The sequence below is a fragment of the Hesperophylax consimilis genome, chromosome 1 (genome assembly GCF_061612785.1).
Source record: "Hesperophylax consimilis isolate HC1 chromosome 1, BYU_Hcon_1.0, whole genome shotgun sequence".
Taxonomy (NCBI): domain Eukaryota; kingdom Metazoa; phylum Arthropoda; class Insecta; order Trichoptera; family Limnephilidae; genus Hesperophylax; species Hesperophylax consimilis.
This window is the reverse complement of record NC_142836.1, coordinates 145,792-164,595: the sequence shown is the minus strand read 5'-3', so window position 1 is coordinate 164,595 and position 18,804 is coordinate 145,792. Positions and strand designations below refer to the sequence as shown.

Below are 18,804 nucleotides of genomic sequence, written 5' to 3'. Positions count from 1 at the left end.
TGTACGTCTCCCTGTCTCGGCGACCAGCACATCCACTCTGTACGTCTCCCTGTCTCGGCGACCAGCACATCCACTCTGTACGTCTCCCTGTCTCGGCGACCAGCAAGCACATCCAATCTGTAGATAACTTTAGTGGGGCTATTAATATTTTTTTCAATACTGTACGACGAAAAAAATCTAATAGTATTTCAAAATATCAAACAAAAGCCTAATTTTTAATTTTTTTTAATCCAGAGAGGAGAAATTATAAAAAAATAAACCACATTTGACACCGAAGTTTCGTTTCTGGGCGAGAAAAAAGACTGGTTGTATCACAGAATTTTAACAATTCGTCTAATTTTCAAGTTCTGTAAGGGTTGTATTCATTTTGTTATTATTTCAGTTGTTTGAATCATCTGGCCAATAATGATATATTAGCAGAACTTGAATAAAACCAGAACAGAATTTAAAATTTAATTTTGAAATTTGATGAAACATTGTTCATATTCTGTGAAACAACAAACAACCAGTCCCAAATGATTATTTCATAATCAACAAACATTTAACAAACTGTCGATGAAATCTATAGAAAATGTTAATAATTCATCGTGGAGATTTCCCAGAAAATGTTATTAAAAAGGCGGGTACAGGAAGTGCTCGACTGCTCGGGGGGTGAACCGGTGGAGCGGTGGAGCTGGGGGCGGGGGAGCTGGGGGCGGGGGAGCTGGGGGCGGGGGCTGGCCAATCGCCGGCAGGACTCGAACGGACTAAAAATCTTAATACAGATTTATCACTTACACACAATATCATTTAAAAAAATGAAATTGAAATGGCTTTAACTAGATTTAGTCTGCGCAGAGACTTGGCAGCACTGGCTTTTCACTGATAGTTTCATGGTACAACGTAAATCTACAATTGCCCTGGAACCAAACAATGACGCTGATGTTAGCTCTCGTATATCTATTTCGATAACTTCGAACACAAATAAGCATTGTGCATACTATAAGGAATAGGGTCTCGAGGGGTGGAATGAAAGCAATAGATCGGGAATGGCGCTCAGCTTGGAAACGGCCGTGAGATATAACGTAGGTAGGTAGATAGGTAATATAAATATCTCTGCTCCAATAATAAATTACACGAAATCTGAGAAGAGGTTTCCTTTCAGGTGAACAAATGATAACCTGCAGCCCCGTTTACAATTTACAACCCTTAATGTGTTTTCAGATATTAAAATGAACGATGAGATCCAGATTTCACCGTGAAAATGTATTTTCAACATTATTAAGCCAATGTTTGGGTATTTCAAATTTCGAGAACGTTGTTATTTTTAAAGCCGACTGAAAGTTACGGGTCTTAATGTATAAGGTCATAAGTTTAATAAATTACATTACGAGTAGAATAATATATTCTATTCCACTGTAAAGTAATGCAGTAGTTCCCAAAACGTTTTTTTCATTAGATACTGAAATGTTAGTTAGTTATTTGGTAGTTGGGCTGTTAAAATATTCATGAGCTCCGTTAAATGGAACGTCAGAGGTGTGTTTTTTTCTATAGCTGTTCTCGTGATACAAATAATACTTTAATCGCATAGCATTGGTTTGTTTGCTTGTATTTCGGTTTACATATATCAATGAATTCTGTAAACTGTGGATAGAACTCTAAGTTGGTTGTGTAGCCTTCGATACAGATCCTAATATAATGGTGTACGAGTATGTGCCCGGGCACGTCTAACGAGTAACATGTACCGTATAATGCGTATGTATGTATGAGAGCGCGCGACTTATTTATGCAGTACTTTAATCTACGCCAGGTATTGAATTTTCGGTGAAAATGTGTATCACGTACTCATTTTATTGCTGCTATAAGTTTACCAACCTGATATCCAAATAAGATTTGTTAATTCCGCGCGAAGTTACTAAATTTGTAGTGCCTCAGCTTCAAATAGATAAGTTCTATGCTTGATAATAACTAATAACTTAACTGTGCAAAATGGTGAGAATAAACAATCATCTTTGAAAAGTTTTCATGAATTTATTTCACAGTCTGGGACATTCTCGAATGAAATTCTTTAACTTTGGGTATTCACTGTTTATATTTGAATTTTTTCTACTTCTGAAAATAATAACTCATAAATATAATAAATATTGTGAATGTCATTTATCCTTTCCCCATCCAGCCAAATCAAGTGCATATTTTCTAGCATCATCGCACATGACATATGTTTACGGATAAAAGAAAATGTTAACTTTGGTAACGAACGGCGGTTGACAATCCCACAAACCTTTACTGGGGTAAACTTTAAAATGACCAAAGAATACCAATGGCCGTGAGAATCTAAAAACTAACCAAAGAATACCAGTCTCATCTCAAACCCGAGACGTTAGGGGTGCGCAGGGCCTTGGTTCTGGGTGCCATGCTCGGCCGGCAGATAATCGCCGGGGTTAGGGGAACTCAATGTACGAGGATAACCTGTCGATACATTATCTCAAACCCGAGACGTAAGGGGTGCGCAGGGCCTTGGTTCTGGGTGCCATGCTCGGCCGGCAGATAATCGCCGGGGTTAGGGGAACTCAATGTACGAGGATAACCTGTCGATACATTATCTCAAACCCGAGACGTAAGGGGTGCGCAGGGCCTTGGTTCTGGGTGCCATGCTCGGCCGGCAGATAATCGCCGGGGTTAGGGGAACTCAATGTACGAAGATAACCTGTCGATACATTATCTCAAACCCGAGACGTAAGGGGTGCGCAGGGCCTTGGTTCTGGGTGCCATGCTCGGCCGGCAGATAATCGCCGGGGTTAGGGGAACTCAATGTACGAGGATAACCTGTCGATACATTATCTCAAACCCGAGACGTAAGGGGTGCGCAGGGCCTTGGTTCTGGGTGCCATGCTCGGCCGGCAGATAATCGCCGGGGTTAGGGGAACTCAATGTACGAGGATAACCTGTCGATACATTTTCCATTGTCATCATGGTGTCCCTATCATATATAATATTATAATAATTACTATCATTATATCACATGTTTACATGAATTATTCAAAGCCCGTTTATACACTTTGAAACATCCTAAAATATAATTCATACTGGTAGGTACCTAACTTTGGGTTATGAAACTTCTCCTCGAACGAAATGCTTTTTCACAAGATAAATAACACTGAAATGTTTTCAAGCCGTGAAACACTGTTTGCCTATTTTTACTGAGCACAAAAATGAATAATATTCTTCTCTAACGCGTGGAATTTTTATTCAAAGAAAGTACCGAAGGGAGAAAGGGACTAACATTACTTTAAAGAATGGGGATGATAGGGGCGAATTAGCGCGGAACCTGAGTTCCTCTTGTTTATAGACTCAGGCGCCCAGGACGTACTTACGTCTCACGAGCCGAGCCCAGAACTAATTCCGTGACATACATTTATTCCGACGTCGCAAACGAGAAACTATTTCAATAAAACCATCTACGCCTCCGCCACCGAGAAGTCCCGGCAGGCACTACGTTTTAGTATTTAATATCCATTTTGGTCGTGGTCCACGAGATTCGTAAACAGGGAGATAAATGGAAGAAACTCTAAATGTCTTCGTAAATAATTTAAAATTTCCTTGTTGTGAATATACCCTTTAAAACGTGCTTCCTTTTTGAAGTGAAACATCTTTTGGCGCGCCTAGGGGGGAAAACCGCCTCTTGGGTAGCAATCGTGGCAAGACGGGTCGACGCTTAGCTTCGTGACTCGTCGGCTCCTTCCGCCCGGCCGCCAAAACATTTGCTTTAATTCTCACTGATTCTCGGATCTATTCTAAATGACGATGAATTTTTAATTTGTAATATATTTCATCTGCCAGGCGTCACGTGACTGCACTTTTAAAAAACTTATTCTCCTCGTAAATAAGATCTCTCGCTACCTCTGCCTTTCCTTCCTGGTCGGTATCTTCCCAGTAGCGTCCACGCCCAGTACCGGGTAGCGAAGTAATTTCCTCCTCACGGGCCGATTAGGGCGGCTAATTAAGCTACAGATCCCTATCCCCCACCCCTCCCCCGTGTGCGGCCCTGGTATCGTATAAATCACTAGCGACCGGTTCTAGCGGGCGCACACAACCTGTTTATTGTGTCGGTTAAAGAGAAGCACGGGAGAGTAGAGAGTAGATGGCAACGAATAAATAGCCATTCTGTCGTGCATGTATCGCTTTCGGAATTATTCCTCTAAATAAAAATAACAATAATGCAAAGCGCCAACATCTCCGGAAAAATTAAAAGGAGCAGATGGTGAAGGTCTCTCACCAGAAGGTGTCAAATGGATTTGTAGCCGAAATCAAAGACGATTTTCAGTTTAAATATTAATTGCGCAATTGGATCAAGTATGAGTAAAAGTGACACTGAGAATTTAAGCTGGGCAATTTTTTATAGATACCACCGTTGAATTTATTTTAAGAAATTAACATTCCCGGGTTAAGAATTACATGACAATATTTGAAAATCTCCTACTACCACCACAGTGAAAATGTTGATTGTGTTGTAATAGTGGACTTAGCCCGCCGAGGAATTGAACACACGACGCCTAAGTGGGATTCAAACGCGATGCCAACTCAGCCACTGACCGGTCATATGGGAGATGGAAGTTGAATCCTGCTTCTGGGCTGGAAATATGTTAATAATCTTATCATTTTCGCAGCATGGCAGACTATGACATTAATTAGCAAATATGAAAATACTAAATAATTATAAGCAATAAATTAGTCGCCTGAAATATCAATACAAATTGAAAATATCTCCCGAGTAAAAATAAATGCCGCCAACGGGAATTGAACCCGTGCCTTCTGATGTCCGGTCAGGTGCTCTGAAACCACTGAGCTATGTCGGCTTATTTCCAACCCGCCAAATGATTCAATATGTACTAGTACCTCAATCAACAATTACTGCTTATCATATTTTTTCCACCTGTAAACAACTTTATTTTTGTAAGAAAGGCTTTGTTAGTGCTAAATTTCTCACTAGATGGCGTCGAGACATATAATATCTTCATTTATTAGTGAAATATTTTTGACTTGTCAAATATTATTATTTTTTTAATGAAAAACTAATGTTTATAAGACAAGGTTTTATGCATAGCATAAGATATAACAAATATTTATAGGCAATAATTATTTTTTATCCTTTATAGGATAATTATTTGTTATCTATGCATAAAACATTGTCTTATAAACCCTAGTTTATGATTAAAAAAATAATGAAAATGTTAGATTTAAATATTTTAAAATGGATAGTAATGTACGTATACCCGGTGTCCGGAAACTAGTTGTAAATACTTATTATTAGCATTGACACTTACTCCAGACACAGTGTACTTACACTTTCCTAAAAGTGGCTTCCCATCGTGACAGGCCTTTTATAATAAAATTAAGGTAAGGTTGATTCTACGTAATGTTTGAGAAAGGAGAATCCGGTTGATAAATATCTTCGGGTACTTCGATGTATGTATGATGTCGTGTTGTTGGTGAGGTGCGCTGGTTTGGGATTTTTTATTACGTATCTAGAATCTGTGTACCAGGAAAAAAAAAGTCAAAAAACCAAAGAACAGTCGAAACGAAGACGGATTAAAATATTTTTTATTGTTATCAAGTTTAATTTGTAGAAGTCCATCGATTTTTTTTGCTTTTGTTTTATAAATTCAATAATATTATTTTTAAATTTATAAAAAAACTGTTTATTTATGAACAAATTCTGCCATGTAGTTATGCGTGGCAGCTGTTTCACCCTCTGAAGGCACGAACTGTGGTGAAGCCATTTATTATTTCCATATAGTTACTTATAATTAAAACAAAAAATATATTATTTGCTATCACCTACGCCATTAATGATGTAAAAACGGAAAATATTAATGGTTTAAAGTTTCCCTTTATTATTGTTTTGTCTAATTTGAATAAAGGTCGTTAAAGTTAGGTGTTTCCAAATAAATAATTTGGGTGACTCAGAACTTTCACGTATTACTTAACATTATTATTATTTTCAAGTTTTATAATAATTGAACCTGGCTTGAACACATCGGATCGCCATTTAAAAAATACTTAGTGCAACAATGGAATTCTTTAAAAAATGTACACCTTTTTTGGTAGTTAAATATTTGAAAACAAACAAGGTAAATATAACAAGTAAGTTAATAAACAAATAAACTCGTTCTATATAACCTGATAGAGGTGCTGGAGGTTGATTGTGACTTTAAATAAACTCCTTCCATATTTATTTATGTATCGTTTCTTTACATTGTGTCTTTTTTTTAAGTTAGAATTTTTATATAACCTGGTAGAGGTGCTGGAGGTTGATTGTGACTTTAAATAAACTCTTTCTATATAACCTGGTAGAGGTGCTGGAGGTTGATTGTGACTTAAAATCGATGGACACTTGTTCGTAAATCTATTACTTTCTACATGTTATGATAGTGCACAGCAAGTTATCATAACATGTGGAAAGTAAATCTATTACTTTCTACATGTTATGATAGTGCACAATAAGTGATCATAACATGTGGAAAGTAAATCTATTACTTTCTACATGTTATGATAGTGCACAGCAAGTGATCATAACATGTGGAAAGTAAATCTATTACTTTCTACATGTTATGATAGTGCACAGCAAGTTATCATAACATGTGGAAAGTAAATCTATTACTTTCTACATGTTATGATAGTGCACAGCAAGTTATCATAACATGTGGAAAGTAAATCTATCACTTTCTACATGTTATGATAGTGCACAGCAAGTTATCATAACATGTGGAAAGTAAATCTATTAATTGCTGTGCACTATCATAACATGTAGAAAGTAATAGATTTACTTTCCACATGTTATGATAACTTGCTGTGCACTATCATAACATGTTTTTTTTTTTTTTTTTTTTTTTTTTTCTTTATTCATGAAATATTAATGTGTACAGTTTTTACATGCTTTTCGACTACCACACTAGACACACGCCCGTATTATGGTAGTCGAAATTTATATACATAGGTTTATATAATTATATAAATGTAATATTTGATAACTTGTTAATCTAAGTATTTTTTTTCTTACATGCAATGTATGTGTATAATAGGTGACACTTTTACTGGTTCCCAGTTCAGTAGATTGCTCAAGTGTACATCAACCGTATTTTAAACTGTTGATATTAATGAGATAAAATGAACACATTCAGCAAATAAATAGGTTACTTTACTTGTTAAAATAATGAAAATAAAGTAGAAATTATGAAAATGAACTTGTTGAAATAATGAAAATAAAGATTAATTAATTAATTATTAAACTTTTTTCTTTAATTAATTATTAAACTTTTTTCTTATGTAGAAAGTAAATCTATTACTTTCTACATGTTATGATAGTGCACAACAAGTGATCATAATTAATAATGCATCGCCCAAAGAAACGTCCGCTGGACATAACGTTGTCTCCAAATACCGAACAACATGGAGGAAAGTAAATCTATTTCGAGGAAAGTGCGCTTATAGTGAGGACTTGGAAGAGGGTTCTGAAACGTCATCCCATTGCTCAGACAGCAGTGAAACAAAGTTTCCGAGCGTCTCTGGAGTGGACGTTCTAAACGAAGCCCACGCTCATCTGACGGCCCTTCAAGGAGTCTTGGCCGAAAAACAAGGTCTCGAAGGAACAGCAATTGAAGATCTCTTAAAATGTCTCTGAAGTTTTCAGAGCCGTTTCCCAGCTGCTGTTGGAGCTCGAGACCATGCGCGCCGATTTGGAGACAGTGACCGCCCAACTTAAAATGGCGGAAATTAAAATTCGTCATGAAAAAGACGAAAAAAAGTACCTGGAACAGAAAATAATTCAACTGGAATCTGACCTCGGACCCGTGATGCGAAGAGTAGCTGTAGCAACGGAGGCTAGCTTATCACTTGCTGATATTGTCCGAAAGCAGACAAATGTTGCTGACCAACCCCCACCAATTACCCAATCAGGACATCGCGTCGGAGCACCAAGGCCCGCCATCTTCATCTTCCCTACAAACGCAGATGCCACCGAGGATAGTGAAGGAACTAAAAAAATTATTCAGAACATTATTCGGCCATCTGAGTTGGGCATTCGCATTACCGGAGTACGTAAGATCAGAAATAAAGGTGTCCTTCTTAACACAGCTACCGCAAGTGAACAAGAAAAGTTGTTAAACGCACCGTGTTTTGAAAACTCAGGCACACTTAAGGCTCGACTTCCCACCAAGCGACTCCCGAGGCTAATATTTTTTAATGTACCGAGGGACCTAACGGACGTTGAATTCTTAAGGATCGCTCTCACGGGTATTCCCAATGTACAAGACATCGGAGGAATAATATCAACCTGCGAGCTGAGTCACCTGGCCGGCGCTCGCTCTGGAACCACCTGTCATCGGGTTTATGAGATGCCCGCTACAATACGAAAACTGCTGGTGGAACAGGAGAAGGTGTTCGTCAATTGGACTGTGTGCCGTGTCAGAGACTTTATTGGACTAACCGTATGTACTAAGTGCCAAATGATAGGACACTCATATAAGTACTGCAGAGACACTCTTAGATGTGGACACTGTGCTGAAGAGAACCACACCAACGAATCCTGCCCAAATGCCGCTGCCAAACCAGTCTGCGCTACGTGCACTAGATTTGGAAAGCCCGCTACGCACTCGACTGGAGACAAGGACAACTGCCCGGCCTACAAAGCTGCACTGAAAAAGGACCTTGCTACGATCGACTATGGCGTTCAATAATTATTATTTTGAGGAGGACAATGAGGTAAATTTTTGCAAAACTAGTGATCTTCAAAAATGGATTGAGGACAAAACACACATTTATAATAAAGATTGCAACAAGGAACAATTAAATATTGTACAACTGAACTTAAGGTCCATTTAGAAATACTGGGACACTCTTAACATTTATCTTAATACCTGCTGGAAACATATAAATATTTTGATGTTATGTGAAACAGCAATTACAAATGACCTTACTTGTCTCTACAAAGTTCCTGGTTTCAAAGCTTATAACCATTGTAGAACAAAAAAAACAGGAGGTGGTATATTGCTCTATGTTAGAGATGAAATCACTTTTCTACAAAAATCACTAGAAACAAAATATTTTGAAAGTTTATTTGGCATCATAACTTTACCCAATAATATAACAATGAACATTTTAGCAATATACCGCCCTCCAAATCATAGCAAATCATTGTTTCTGAATGAAATCTCATCCATCTTATCAAATATTACTAACCCCATGGAAAATATGTTGTTTCTTGGAGATGTTAATTTAGGTTATTTGTTTTTGGGGTGTTATGCCGTGTTGCGCTAACTCCTTCTTTAGCCAACGTTTCGGACAGCATTGCAGTGTCCATCATCAGGGCAGATGTGTTATTTGAGGTTGTGTTAAAATGTGAGCTTAAGTATGAGGTTGAGATACCGTGTTGCCAGCTCCAACCCTCTGAGCTAACATTAATGTATCATTTTTTTTTATTATTATTTAAAATGGTTTTTATTCGTTTAGCTCTGGTGTATCCGTCAATTACCGGATACCAAGAACTATTGAGCTTAGCTCCATCGTCTCTATTAATGTTTACGGGATTTTTATGAATTTCAATGGCTTCCGTAATCAGCCGTGCTCTATAAGTTTTGGGTCTCCCCAGGATTTCAGGAACAAATCCAAAATAATGCCCGGTGTCAATCAAATGCTCGGCAATTGCCGATTTGTCAGGGTGGCCAAGTTTACAAGCTCTGAAGTGTTCTGAAATCCTTTTGGAGATAGTCCGCTCTGTCTGGCCTATATAGACTTTGTCACATCCGGAACAGCTGAGTTTATACACCCCATCTGTTTCCAGAGGAAACTTAGTCTTTGCAGACCTCAGTAAGTCCTGTATTTTAGTTGTTGTTCCGAAGACAGTCTTGATATTTTCCTTTCTCAATAGCCTGGCAATTCTGTCTGTCACATTGTGCACATAAGGCAGGAAGGCACAGCCTTTCGACTCTTGTTCAATTCTGTCTTCGTTTGGTGCAGATTTGGCTCTTATGATTTGCCTAGTCTGACTTGCTGGGTAACCGTTACGCTCCAGTGCATCGGTCAGCTTCGTAAGTTCCGCTCCGATTTTATGTTCTTCACATATTCTGGTCGCTCGGGTCACCAATGTATGGATAAGTCCTCTCTTCTGCGCTGGGTGGTGGTGTGAATCAGCGTGTAAGTACCGATTCGTATGGGTTGGTTTCCTATATACAGTATGCCCTAGGCTACCATCGTGTTTACGCATCACCTCCACATCTAGAAAAGGCAGGATTTTATCTTCGTTTTCCAGTTCCATTGTGAATTTAATTTTGCTGTGGAGAGAATTAAGATGGTCCAGGAATTCGTTTAGTTTCTCCGTTCCATGAGGCCAAATAGCGAAGACATCGTCGACGTAGCGCCACCATACTTTAGGGACAGCCAAAGCTGTGTCGAGTGCCACTTCTTCAAACTTCTCCATAAAAAAGTTGGCTAGTACTGGCGATAACGGACTGCCCATCGCAACTCCCTCCAATTGCTCAAATAGTTCACCCTGAAACGCAAAGTATCCCGTTTTGAGGCAGTGTTCAAAAAGTTTGCAAATGTCTTCCTCATATATCTCCCTGAGCATTGTCATGGAGTCTTCTAGAGGCACATTTGTAAAAAGAGACACGACGTCAAAGCTGACCAGAATATCTCCTTCCTCAGTCTTAACTTTCTTGAGCTTACTAATCAGATCTGTTGAATCCTTAATCCACGATTCGGTTTTCCCAGTTTGCATCTGCAGTAAACTGGGAAAACCGAATCGTGGATTAAGGATTCAACAGATCTGATTAGTAAGCTCAAGAAAGTTAAGACTGAGGAAGGAGATATTCTGGTCAGCTTTGACGTCGTGTCTCTTTTTACAAATGTGCCTCTAGAAGACTCCATGACAATGCTCAGGGAGATATATGAGGAAGACATTTGCAAACTTTTTGAACACTGCCTCAAAACGGGATACTTTGCGTTTCAGGGTGAACTATTTGAGCAATTGGAGGGAGTTGCGATGGGCAGTCCGTTATCGCCAGTACTAGCCAACTTTTTTATGGAGAAGTTTGAAGAAGTGGCACTCGACACAGCTTTGGCTGTCCCTAAAGTATGGTGGCGCTACGTCGACGATGTCTTCGCTATTTGGCCTCATGGAACGGAGAAACTAAACGAATTCCTGGACCATCTTAATTCTCTCCACAGCAAAATTAAATTCACAATGGAACTGGAAAACGAAGATAAAATCCTGCCTTTTCTAGATGTGGAGGTGATGCGTAAACACGATGGTAGCCTAGGGCATACTGTATATAGGAAACCAACCCATACGAATCGGTACTTACACGCTGATTCACACCACCACCCAGCGCAGAAGAGAGGACTTATCCATACATTGGTGACCCGAGCGACCAGAATATGTGAAGAACATAAAATCGGAGCGGAACTTACGAAGCTGACCGATGCACTGGAGCGTAACGGTTACCCAGCAAGTCAGACTAGGCAAATCATAAGAGCCAAATCTGCACCAAACGAAGACAGAATTGAACAAGAGTCGAAAGGCTGTGCCTTCCTGCCTTATGTGCACAATGTGACAGACAGAATTGCCAGGCTATTGAGAAAGGAAAATATCAAGACTGTCTTCGGAACAACAACTAAAATACAGGACTTACTGAGGTCTGCAAAGACTAAGTTTCCTCTGGAAACAGATGGGGTGTATAAACTCAGCTGTTCCGGATGTGACAAAGTCTATATAGGCCAGACAGAGCGGACTATCTCCAAAAGGATTTCAGAACACTTCAGAGCTTGTAAACTTGGCCACCCTGACAAATCGGCAATTGCCGAGCATTTGATTGACACCGGGCATTATTTTGGATTTGTTCCTGAAATCCTGGGGAGACCCAAAACTTATAGAGCACGGCTGATTACGGAAGCCATTGAAATTCATAAAAATCCCGTAAACATTAATAGAGACGATGGAGCTAAGCTCAATAGTTCTTGGTATCCGGTAATTGACGGATACACCAGAGCTAAACGAATAAAAACCATTTTAAATAATAATAAAAAAAAATGATACATTAATGTTAGCTCAGAGGGTTGGAGCTGGCAACACGGTATCTCAACCTCATACTTAAGCTCACATTTTAACACAACCTCAAATAACACATCTGCCCTGATGATGGACACTGCAATGCTGTCCGAAACGTTGGCTAAAGAAGGAGTTAGCGCAACACGGCATAACACCCCAAAAACAAATAACAAAAATACTTTTGGCCGTGAAAATCTTAAATCATATTATGTTAATTTAGATTTATTAAACCCTCAACACCCAGTTATTATGTCTTACGAAAACATATTATCTAGCCATCATTTAATAAAGTGTATCAACGATGTGACAAGGGAAGCATTAGTAGCCGGAAATGTTACACGCACATGCATAGATCACATTTTTATAAGGTTCAACAGCAGGCAGCAACAAGCTGACGTATTTTCTTCTTGTATTTGTGATTTTAATATAGCGGATCACTTCGCGACAGCTCTTAACATCACGTATAGTAGCGCAATTACAAAAACCAAACATCGCGGGGAAAGTATTTCAATAATATCCCAAAAACGAATTGATAAAAACATACGTAGTTTTAATTAAATTAAGCTCATTTTCTTTATTAGTCATTTTTGTTTTTTCATTCAATTCTGTAAAGAAAAAAGTTTAATAATTAATTAATTAATCTTTATTTTCATTATTTCAACAAGTTCATTTTCATAATTTCTACTTTATTTTCATTATTTTAACAAGTAAAGTAACCTATTTATTTGCTGATTGTGTTCATTTTATCTCATTAATATCAACAGTTTAAAATACGGTTGATGTACACTTGAGCAATCTACTGAACTGGGAACCAGTAAAAGTGTCACCTATTATACACATACATTGCATGTAAAAAAAAAATACTTAGATTAACAAGTTATCAAATATTACATTTATATAATTATATAAACCTATGTATATAAATTTCGACTACCATAATACGGGCGTGTGTCTAGTGTGGTAGTCGAAAAGCATGTAAAAACTGTACACATTAATATTTCATGAATAAAGAAAAAAAAAAAAAAAAATTGGAACGCTCTGCTTGCTGAAGAAAATTGCGTTGACATATACAATAAACTCAAAAACATTTTTAACGACCTATATGAAAAAAGTAAAATCACTTTTTATCCAAAACCGAAAAAAAGACCACATGCAATAAAATTATGAATAACGGATGATATTTTAGAAAAAATTAAAATAAGAGACTCCATGTACAGAAGATGGAAAAATTCACCTACTAATAAAACCTACGAAAAACAATACAAATCAACCCGAAATACTGTTTCCAAATTAATCATAAAAAGTAAAACTACGTATTTTAATGAAACATTTAAAAGCTATTTCAGCAATTCCAAAAAAACTTGGGATCAAATTAATAAATTATTGGGACGTAAAACAAAAACAAACTGCGATGAAATTATCTCAAAGTACATGTTGAATAATAGCGGGCAAAGAGAGGAAATCATTGTAAATAGATTCGCTGAGCAGTTTACCAATATTATCAGCTCGATGTTACACAAATGTGACTACAAAGCGTCCAACATAGCCCCCGTTGATTTGCCGCATAGCATGTACTTGCCCAGAGCGACCTGTGAAGATATACGCAGGATAGTCAGTCAACTAAAAAATTCCAAGTCGCCAGGGATTGAAAATATTAGAATGTTCGACATTAAAAAACATATAACTATTCTATGTCCGATAATTACTCATTTAATTAATAAAATCTTATCTCAAGCAGTTAGACCGAATGAGCTTAAATGTAGCATTATTAGGCCAATATACAAAGGGGGAAAGCACACTGAAATGGAAAATTATAGACCTATCAGTATATTGCCAGCAATTGAAAAAATTCTAGAAAAATACATCTCCGTAAATTTAATAAAATACCTAGAAAGTTTCTCCATTATTGATCGCAACCAATACGGATTTCAAAAAAATAAAAGCACAGAAATTTTACTACAGGACTTTTCCAATTACGTAAATCAAGAACTCAATGATAAAAAACATATTTTTATATTTTTCATAGATAACTCTAAAGCGTTTGATACTATTGATCCAATAAAACTATTACAGATATTGGAGGCGATAGGAATTAGGGGAAAATTTCAAAAACTTCTCAAAAACTATTTAACCAATCGACAAATTAAAGTGAAACTCTTTCAAACTTACAGCAAAGCTAAATATATGTCAACAGGAGTCCCGCAGGGGTCAATTCTCGGGCCAACATTATACATAATATTTGTTTCACTCATGAATAAAATTTTCACCTTTGTTTAGCATTACGTTTATGCTGATGATACGGCGCTAGTCATTTCGCATGAAGATTTATCTATTGTAATAAAACTCATGCAGCATGATTTCTTTTCTTTACAGAAATGGTCACATGATGCCGGCCTAATAATAAATTCCAAAAAGACTAAATTGATGCATATACGATCTCCAAATGCCAAATACACCATCACGCCTATAATAAAGTCGCATACATCTGAGTGTATACACAATTCTTCACAGTCCTGTAAATGTGGAACCACTGAACTGGTACAAACTTATGTATATTTGGGGATAACTGTAGATGCGCATATGAAATGGGATACACACGTTAGCAACATATGCAAACGCCTACGAGCTATTGCGGGGCGAATTTGCAAAATTAAATATTTTATGCCTATAAGTACGTTAAAATAATCTATTTGTCACTAGCGGAATCTACAATCAGATACGGAATAACGTCCTGGGGAAACTCCTGCAAGACAAATATAGGTTACATCCAATCAATTCAAAACTCCATGACTAAGCTTTTGGTAAACAAACGTATTTATGCACACAGAAGAGATATAAAATTATTATATGTGTCAGTTAACGTATTATCTGTTCGAGGAATATTATGGTTTAAAATTATATGTCAAAACATAACGTCAGATTCAATATACAAAGAAAAAGTAGATCATGCATATGACACAAGATTCAATAGAAATGAAGGTATGTCCATTCCGAAAATTATAAATAAATACAGACAACGGACTTTCTTTTATCTTGTGCCTACCATATTTAATAAGATTCCAATAGACATAAAAATTCAATCAAATTGCACCCCCGAATTAAAAAATAAAATTAAAAAATGGTTAATAGATCAAGCTTTTTTATACTGATATTGTTTATAATCTTATGCATATATATATATATATATACATATAAATATGAGTAATTTGCCTGTGTTACAACTGACTGTCTTTGTATTTTATTATTTTGTATTGTAGTAAGTTAAAAGTTATTCTATTGATTCTTTTTTATATATGGCTCTGTTTTTGTGATTATTTAAGTTCTTATTTAAATTCTTCTGTATCTATTTTAAATATTTTGATTTCTCGCTTTTTGTATGCTTTGATAATATATTATGTTAAACTGACCTGCTGACAAACTGCTCGAGCAGTTTAGCGGTTATAAATAATAAAAAATAAAAAAAAATAAAAAAAAAAAAATGTGGAAAGTAAATCTATTACTTTCTACATGTTATGATAGTGCACAGCAAGTTATCATAACATGTGGAAAGTAAATCTATTACTTTCTACATGTTATGATAGTGCACAGCAAGTTATCATAACATGTGGAAAGTAAATCTATTACTTTCTACATGTTATGATAGTGCACAGCAAGTTATCATAACATGTGGAAAGTAAATCTATTACTTTCTACATGTTATGATAGTGCACAGCAAGTTATCATAACATGTGGAAAGTAAATCTATTACTTTCTATATGTTATGATAGTGCACAGCAAGTTATCATAACATGTGGAAAGTAAATCTATTACTTTCTACATGTTATGATAGTGCACAGCAAGTTATCATAACAATATGTGGAAAGTAAATCTATTACTTTCTACATGTTATGATAGTGCACAACAAGTGATCATAACATGTGGAAAGTAAATCTATTACTTTCCACATGTTATGATAGTGCACAGCAAGTTATAACAGGCACTAATTTATCTATCACGAGTATATTGGAAAGTCATGCGTCACGTCTGTAATGCTTTATTTTAGTTTCTGAACCCAGACACAGAAGCCAAAGGGTTTAATTCCTTTGTGAAATACAAACAGGAAATTACGAAATGCTTTTTCCTGCCAAGGGGTGCTATAAAGATGATCTTTGGGTCATAAACTTGTTCTCCGATAAAAAATTTACGTGAAACAGCCTCCCACCTAAATAACCAACAAAATCTTATTCATTTAAGTAAATTGCGATTCAGCTTCAGAAATGCTTTTGACTATAATTTAAATTTTAAAATGAATATTTCCTTAAGGATTTATCATGAACAGACATTATATCGTCAACAGATCTAAGCACATTGGAGGGTCTAGAATCGTTTTAAAATAAATTTAGCTCCTTTTTTTAAAAAAAAATAGAGTCCTGACGTGTGCGGCTAAGGAGGTTAAACAATCAGTTTCATAACACAGCCGTTGGGAAAGGGTGGGTCCCCTCCAAAGACCTAAGCATCATTTTTTGCCAGTAAAGTAGTTTTGGATATTTTCAATAAACTATCCTCTTTTATTATATCTAATAGTGTCCTCTAAATTAATTTTGATTCCAAAATCTTAACCAAGTACTTATTGTCCAAGTACCGAATGAAAACTATGGAACGGTTTGTAATAAAACCGTACAACTAAGCCTTATTTTCCCTGGCCACTCGAAAGGAATTTGTCTTTAAATTATTATTTTCCGTATTTACTCAAAGCGTTCTCTGCCTAGCTCAGTTCTAATCTGTATGAATTACGCATCTGTAACCAAATCGCTATTAATTATGGCTCTATGGAGCTTTGCTTTAGTTGCCGCGTCTCAAGTCCAATCTACACTTATCGAGGTGCGCTCATCCAAAGCCTTCCACGAGTGGCTAAACTTCCCTCGTTTATTTCTGGAACTGAGAGACACAGCGAATGAAAATCCGTTTTTTGTGATTCGTGTCTAGTTACTTGACAAACCACTTGAATTTGTGTATACTTTTGTTTTGAATTTATCGCGAATATGTCAGGCCTAACATTCAGTAATACAAGTTTTCGTCAAAAGTCCAGATCTACCGTATTACTAGAGTATTTCAACAGGATATAACGTAAGCGAAGTTATTTTTGAAGCTCGGTAGAAATTCGTTAACCTTGTACACGTATTTTGCCTAGCTTGGCGGCTTTTACGGGCAATTTGTGTGATTTACGGCATGGCGAGGGAAAGTTTGCTCGCCGATTTTACAGGTTAGGTTCAATTTTAATTAGACCTCCTTGTGCCAGGTGCTGTGTTCCTGGCTGTGTTACTAAGCCGAGCCCCTTTATTGCTCAACAAAACCTATCAATTGTTTCTTGGCCGCGTCCTGCTGGGGCTTTAGTCCGCGGTGTCCCTGCGCAATTAATCAGCCAGACTGGTCAGTGCTCACCAACCTATTATTACTGTTTTTCTCTTCATTTGAATACAGGTGGAAAGCAAATACTCCGAAATCTCCACTAAATTCCATCACTTCTTTTGATATTTTAGTTTATTGGCATATTTCAAAAGTTCCGCAATAAAAAGTTCCAATAATAACCGGTTTGATACGGGCTTTAACTCATTACCGCCAATTCCATCATTAGTGCCGTATCCACCCTACTAATGCGTACTAGAAAGCATTTAAGTTAAGTTACGCCTTGACAAAACAATACGAAGCTAAGGTTTCTATTTCATGATGTTTGAATTTCATTTATGAAACTTTTTCTCTTGTTTTATTTCAGAAACAGTACGTGGGCAAAGATGGTAGACAATGGAACAGGGGCAATTTACATAATGGGATCCTTTAAAAGAATGCAGGCAGATCCTGATTTCAAGGTTTGATAATTCACGTAATAGTAAGAAAATCAGACATATTAAAAAATAAATTAATTTTACTGTATCGATTCCTCTTTATATTTTGAATGGCATCTTTATATAATGAAGTTTTACATTGAATGAAGCATTTTTATGATCTATGCTTCAAAAAGTTTATCATAATTGATTTCAAATTCTATGGTATGTTTTTTTTTAAAATTTACTTCTCTCTTATATTATCTTTTTAGTTTCGCGAACAAAAAAAAAGTAGAAGTAATTATTGTGTGACGCTTGAAATTGAATTATTTTTTTCAGCTCTACCTCACATCCAACGTAACATCATCCGACTTCAACATGGGCTACTCCATGACTGGGACTCTGGAGAGAGGCTGCAAGAAAACGAACGCATTCCAGATGACGCACTTTGCCGTGATCCGGAGAAAGGACTTCGAGGCTGGCAGAGATAGAACATAGGGCAAGCTTCCCGGGGAGTGCGGCAGCTGCGTGAGCTTCATCGATTGCTGAGGACGCGCCGAGTGTTCTAATGTTCATGGGGAACCTCGCGCCCAGCGCTGCTCCGGGAGTTTTAGTTTAGTTAACGGTCAAAACACAACGACCCATGTTCTAGGAGTGGGCTCGTTGTAGGACGATTTTAGGAATAAAGTAAAACGTGATGTGTAGTACGTTACTCGTAGATGTAAACCAAATCCATATATTCTGGCTTTAAAAATCGGGATGATTATTTGTTTTTAAGGTTGTAAGGTTATGTTATATTATTTCATGATCCCTGTGGAAGTATCATGCGCAGTTATGCTGGGCGCAGAGTAACCAAACTTGTGAATATTATGATTCCCAACGCTAAAACTATGGCAGTATAAAAACTAGTCTGTATAAAAG

General features: G+C 36.9%; 1 protein-coding gene across 1 annotated transcript in view; it reads left to right on the top strand.

Annotated features, from left to right (window-relative positions):
- Positions 1 to 18,381, top strand: part of LOC149426077 (uncharacterized) — a 126,125-nt gene extending 107,744 nt beyond the window's left edge. Inside the window, exons 3-4 of the mRNA XM_089635207.1 lie at positions 17,835 to 17,928; positions 18,223 to 18,381. Coding sequence (XP_089491333.1) covers positions 17,835 to 17,928; positions 18,223 to 18,381 — 253 coding nt within the window. The remainder of the gene's footprint in view (positions 1 to 17,834; positions 17,929 to 18,222) is intronic.
- The last annotated feature ends 423 nt before the right edge of the window (positions 18,382 to 18,804 follow it).